This window comes from Phyllobates terribilis, unplaced genomic scaffold, assembly GCF_046119375.1.
Source record: "Phyllobates terribilis strain yellow unplaced genomic scaffold, ASM4611937v1 Scaffold_1__5_contigs__length_1240528914, whole genome shotgun sequence".
NCBI lineage: Eukaryota > Metazoa > Chordata > Amphibia > Anura > Dendrobatidae > Phyllobates > Phyllobates terribilis.
In genome coordinates, this window is record NW_027362761.1 from 965,217,809 (window position 1) to 965,223,808 (window position 6,000).

Below are 6,000 nucleotides of genomic sequence, written 5' to 3' on the forward strand. Positions count from 1 at the left end.
CCACCAGTGATTGGAGAGGTGGTAGAGATGAATACAGAGTAGAGTATGGGATTTGCATCTTTTCTATCCTATGCGCTACAAATGTAGTCTGAAAATGGGATTCAGGATAAACATTGTATATATTGTTCCTGGTGGCACTACAGTATTTTGGGGAGATACTAATCAAATCTGAAATTTAGCCTTAAGAATGGTTTGGAAGATGAGATGGTTTTATAGATCTGTAAACCAACAGAATGTGCATGTGCCATCTAATCAGCACAGCAGATTGTCACCCTTCACAAACCACATGCAAATAATCCTGCAGAACCAAGTGCCAGAAGATAACACTATTACATTCATCAACTGACTGCCTGAAATAGAATAGTCAAATATGACACTTTCTAGTGGAAAGCCTATGATTAGTCATTGTTAATTGGCTTGTGTGTAATACTCCGTCTCAGTTCTCAGCCAGTGTCAGGAGTGTGAGTTTATCCTGGGTCTCTAGACAGTGCAATTAATAAAAATACTGCGGGTAGTAAGCAATGAAACAAAACACCGCTATTGTATTACTAACAATTGTCAGGTTTATACTATTGTCATTTAAGTTATTGGGGAAGAAGGAATTTTGCTTAAAATTACTAATTTATAATATTTGAAATGGGTGGTCAAACACAAGTATTATTATTTTTTTTATAAACAGCTCACATTGGTGTAGAATAGTAATTATCACCATACTAATCACCTGGTGCTCCACTGCCAACGCTTCCTTGGCCCCTGCCAGCCGGCAATGTCATGTCAGTGGAGTCCACACATCACTTCTACAGCCAGTGATTGCTGCAGTAGTCACATGTCAGCAAGCCACATTAACGCTGGACCAGGAAAAATAGAGGCCGGGAATAAGCTTGGCAAAGACATGGGCACAACGGAGGATTGGTAAGGTGAGAATTTGGACCATTATAAGTCATTTGTTAAAAATGTAATTGAGTAGGACAACTGATTTAAAAGGGTTTTAAAAATATGCCAATGTGTTTTAATGATAAATAGAAGCTTCTTTCTAATTACCTCCTGGTGCTGTTTCTGCCTGTGAGCGGCGCTATCGGTGGACACTCACAGGCAGCACGTGACCCCCGGCTGACGTCAAGATGCTATTTATGAACAGACAATCACCCAATAAATGGGATTGTAAAATAACACTGACCTTTGACAAATCCCTAAAGTTGCTCGGGAGAGTCAAATCCAGCTCTTCAGATTCATAGTTTGTGATAACCCAAGGAAACACTGGATACTGATTCAAGTCATTGTATGTTCGTCCTGTGAAAAACATTAAAAAAAGCAATAATGCTCTTGCTCAGTGATAAATCAGTAGTATAGATATTGACATCATATGTGCATATTATTTTTAACAAATTTCTGTTGACACAAAAGCAATAACAGAAGGAAATATACAATACATCATAATACATATCTACATATAAATCTATTTATATAGTCTCTACCAGAGGGCTGGTGCACAGGGCTGTGGAGTCGGAGTCGTAGCCCATTTTGGTGGAGTCAGAGTCGGTATAAAATGGACCAACACCGACTCCTAAAATATATAATAAATTGGGTACAGTAGTTCAATGCAGTTTGTGGTGAATATTTTTTCATAAGAATTTGGGAAAGTTATGAAATGTCCTATAAATGTCTGTCCTATTCCTAATTTAAGGGTCTAGACTTAGCGGAGATGAATCAGAGCTACAATAAATTTATCACTTAAACATGAGCCATGTATGAGTGAGTCGGAGTCGTGGAGTCGGAATTGGAGTAGGTGGTTTGGCTTACAGACTCTGGTGCATATAAAAAATGATGAGAAATATTCAAAAAGGGGTAGAAAAAAAATGAACCTGGAAACTATAGGACTGTAAGTTTACCCTCTACTGTGGACAAAATCTTTGAGGGTTTTCTAAGAGATGCTATCTTGGAGCACCTGACTAATGATACCCTCATAACCTAGCATCAACATGGGTTCATGGGAGATTAGTCTGACACAAACTATCTGAACAGCTTTTATGAGGAGGTAAGCTCCATATTGGACCAGGGTAAAACCATGAATGGAACATACACTGCTTATGTCACAATTAACTGTGCAGTACCATCAAGGTCAGTATTGGGCCCGCTTCTTTTTAATATATGTACTAATGACCTTGTAGAGGATATACAGAGTAAAATTTCAATATCTGCAGATAACACAGAAGAAGATAATTTAATATTACAGAAAGATTAATGCAAGCTGGAGGTTTGGGTTGAAAAATGGCAATTGAGGTTCAATGTACATATATGCAAGGTCAACTACTTGGGCAGAAGAAATAAAATGTACAATTAATGTAAATTTTAGGTTTGGAACACAATTACACAGGCAGTGTTTAAAATAGGAGGCAGATCACTGAAGGCAGAGTGACCTGTCAGAAGCCAGAAATAGGAATACATAAGTAGAGCACAAGTTAAAACCCCTCCCCAAAGGCCTGTCCAGAAGGACGAGCATATCATTATGTCAGAAATGAAAATAAAGATTATAAAAGAACCACAGCACGGATTTCATCAACAAAGGTATCATTTTAATCAGTGTAACGGCGCCCACCTGACAGTGTATGTGGTTTATTGCGCACAATCCTGCTGACAGGTGTGCTGTAAACAGAGAATATATTTTCACTACTTTACCTGCTACTGTGTTTAAGAACATCAAGTATTCAAAGTTTGAGATTTCTCTGTGCTGCCAACGTTGAGTCATGTTTGATGCTTTAAATATCTGCCGAGGGGTAGCCAGGGAGATGCGTCTGTCAAGACAGAAAAGGAAAATAACTCCGGTTTCAAATCAGGAAAAAAAGCAAGAAAAATACAAAATATTATTATATCAACAAAAAAATACGAGTTTACGACATCACAGGAAAATAACACCGAACCCCAGAAAACTAATACGTAATGTATATGAGAAGTATAAATCAAAGTGATCACTGAACAGAAATACTTGCTGAACTATATATACTCAATGGTTGAAAGGTTAAGCGGACTGCTAAAATATCTTTGAGGACTTTTTCTTCTTAAAAAAATAAATAAATAATTAACCCAGAAAGATGATGGTCACCACTCATGAATAGAGGGGATGAGCGGAACCGTAGAAGTTTAGGTTCTGGTGCCCGACCCAAATTTATTCCAAAGTTCTGTTCAGGTACCAGAACTGTACCCAAAATGGAACCTGAACCTGAACCCGAACACCATTGAAAACACTTACAGGAACTTTGGAGCTGGAAAATTCTCTCTCTCTGATTTGAGATTCTCTCTCAGGATGTGGCTTCTGGCTCAACTAGGCCTCCAATGTCTCTGCCCGCAGTCCCAATGTGGAGCTCACCGTGACGTCACTGTGTGCAGTGACGATGGCCGCTTATACAAGCCAGAAGAGACAGCCTGGAGTGAAGAGTTTGCGTGAGTTTCCTCCAGGTTCTCCGATTTCCTCCCACACTCCAAAAACAAACCGATAGGGAATCTATAGCAGATTGTGAACCCCAAAGGGGACAGTGCCTGTTATTGCATATAAAGCCCTATGGAATAAATGGTGCGATATAAGTGAGTAAAATAAATAGGAAGTCAAAGAGTATGTGCATGATGGGAAAAAAAAGAAGCATTAAGGACTGGACGGTAGGCTGCCGGGAAGGTGAGAAAAGTGAGGTTTTATGGGTTTTTTTTTGCATCCTACATTTATTATGCTCTGGGTTCTAGAGAGACCCCAGAATATAATCTGGAACATTCAATGTGCATCGAATAACTCCTCCGTGAATTGAATGTCCCTGTAAAATTTGTGTAATTTGACAGATTTGATCATCTCTAAAAATAAGGCCAAATGAGGTTTGTGTGAAAGAGACCACAGGCTGCATTAGAGAGGCTTTGTCTATGCATCAACATATTTTGTGGAAGATACAAGGATTTATTAAAACACACAAATCAGGAGTAGCAACAGGATCTTTTAAAAAATGCATTCAGTATATTTCCTATCCTATAGGTTTTTGCTTTAATAAAAAATGATTCACGTTTTTAATCACAACACTAGAAGAAAGAAAAATTCCTATACATTTCCTTAGGGAACATTTACTCTCTCTTTTGCACTGGGATCTGATCTGTTAACATGATATTTTTTGTTAATTAAGGCCAGGGTCATATGAGCGTATGAAAAATCATCTGAGTTTCTTCCAGAAAACTCAGAAAATTTTGATCCATATTGTCAACCATGTGACATCCATTTTTATACATGAACATTTTAAAATGGACATGATCAAATATGGTTTGAGGGTAAAAAAAAGCAATGTATCAAAATCAGATGCAACACAGATGATCCATATGAGATCCAATTTTTCTTTGTGTACCCATTGACTTCAATGAGCGAACTTTATAAGAATAGAGCATAATGTGATTTTTTTTCCATACAGATGCTTGCCACGACTTATACCATATACTGTAGCAAAGCAGTATTATAAGCAAGCAAATGACCTGAGGTTAAAGTAAAAAAAAATAAATGTAAAAAAAAAAAAAACTTGTCAAATATTATATATATATATATATATATATATATATATATATATATATATATATATATATATATATATATATATATATATATATATATATATATAATGAATGAATGAATATAGAAATATATCGATATATATATACACTGCTCAAAAAATAAAGGGAACACTTAAACAACAGAATATAACTCCAAGTAAATCAAACTTCTGTGAAATCAAACTGTCCACTTAGGAAGCAACACTGATTGACAATCAATTTCACATGCTGTTGTGCAAATGGAATAGACAATAGATGGAAATTATTGGCAATTATCAAGACACACTCAATAAAGGAGTGTTTCTGCAGGTGGGCACCACAAACCACATCTCCGTACCAATGCTTTCTGACTGATGTTTTGGTCACTTTTGAATGCTGGTTGTGCTTTCACACTCGTGGTAGCATGAGACGGACTCTACAACCCACAGAAGTTGCTCAGGTAGTGGAGCTCATTCAGGATGGCACATCAATGCGAGCTGTGGCAAGAACGTTTGCTGTGTCTGTCAGCGTAGTGTCCAGAGGCTGGAGGCACTACCAGGAAACAGGCCAGTACACCAGGAGACGTGGAGGGGGCTGTAGGAGGGCAACAACCCAGCAGCAGGAACCGTACCTCCGCCTTTGTGCAAGGAGTAACAGGAGGAGCACTGCCAGAGCCCTGCAAAATGACCTCCAGCAGGCCACAAATGTGCATGTGTCTGCACAAACGGTTAGAAACCGACTCCATGAGGGTGGTATGAGGGCCCGACGTCCACAGATGGGGGTTGTGCTCACAGCCCAACACCGTGCAGGACGCTTGGCATTTGACACAGAACACCAGGATTGGCAAAGTCGCAACTGGCGCCCTGTGCTCTTCACAGATGAAAGCAGGTTCACACTGAGCACATGTGACAGACGTGACAGAATCTGGAGACGCCGTGGAGAGCGATCTGCTGCCTGCAACATCCCTCAGCATGACCAGTTTGGCAGTGGGTCAGTAATGGTGTGGGGTGGCATTTCTTTGGAGGGCCGCACAGCCCTCCACGTGCTCGCCAGAGGTAGCCTGACTGCCATTTGGTAACGAGAGGAGATCCTCAGACCCCTTGTGAGACCATATGCTGGTGCGGTTGGCCCTGGGTACCTCCTAATGCAGGACAATGCCAGACTTGATGTGGCTGGAGTGTGTCAGCAGTTCCCGCAAGATGAAGGCATTGAAGCTATGGACTGGCCCGCCCGTTTCCCAGACCTGAATCCGATTGAGCACATCTGGGACATCATGTCTCGCTCCATCCACCAACATCACGGTGCACCACAGACTGTCCAGGAGTTAGCGGATGCTTTAGTCCAGGTCTGGGAGGAGATCCCACAGGAGACCATCCGCAACCTCATCAGGAGCATGCTCAGACGTTGTAGGGAGGTCATACAGGCACGTGGAGGCCACACACAATACTG

The 6,000-nt window shown here is 40.2% G+C and overlaps 1 protein-coding gene across 3 annotated transcripts in view; it reads right to left on the reverse strand.

Moving 5' to 3' along the window:
- The window catches only part of LRBA (LPS responsive beige-like anchor protein), a 646,348-nt gene that overhangs the window by 196,257 nt on the left and 444,091 nt on the right, over window positions 1-6,000 (reverse strand). For all 3 annotated transcript variants that reach the window (XM_073642521.1, XM_073642520.1, XM_073642519.1), the window contains exons 42-43: window positions 2,677-2,792; window positions 1,178-1,290 (exon numbers count right to left, since the gene is read on the reverse strand). In XM_073642521.1, coding sequence (XP_073498622.1) covers window positions 1,178-1,290; window positions 2,677-2,792 — 229 coding nt within the window. The remainder of the gene's footprint in view (window positions 1-1,177; window positions 1,291-2,676; window positions 2,793-6,000) is intronic.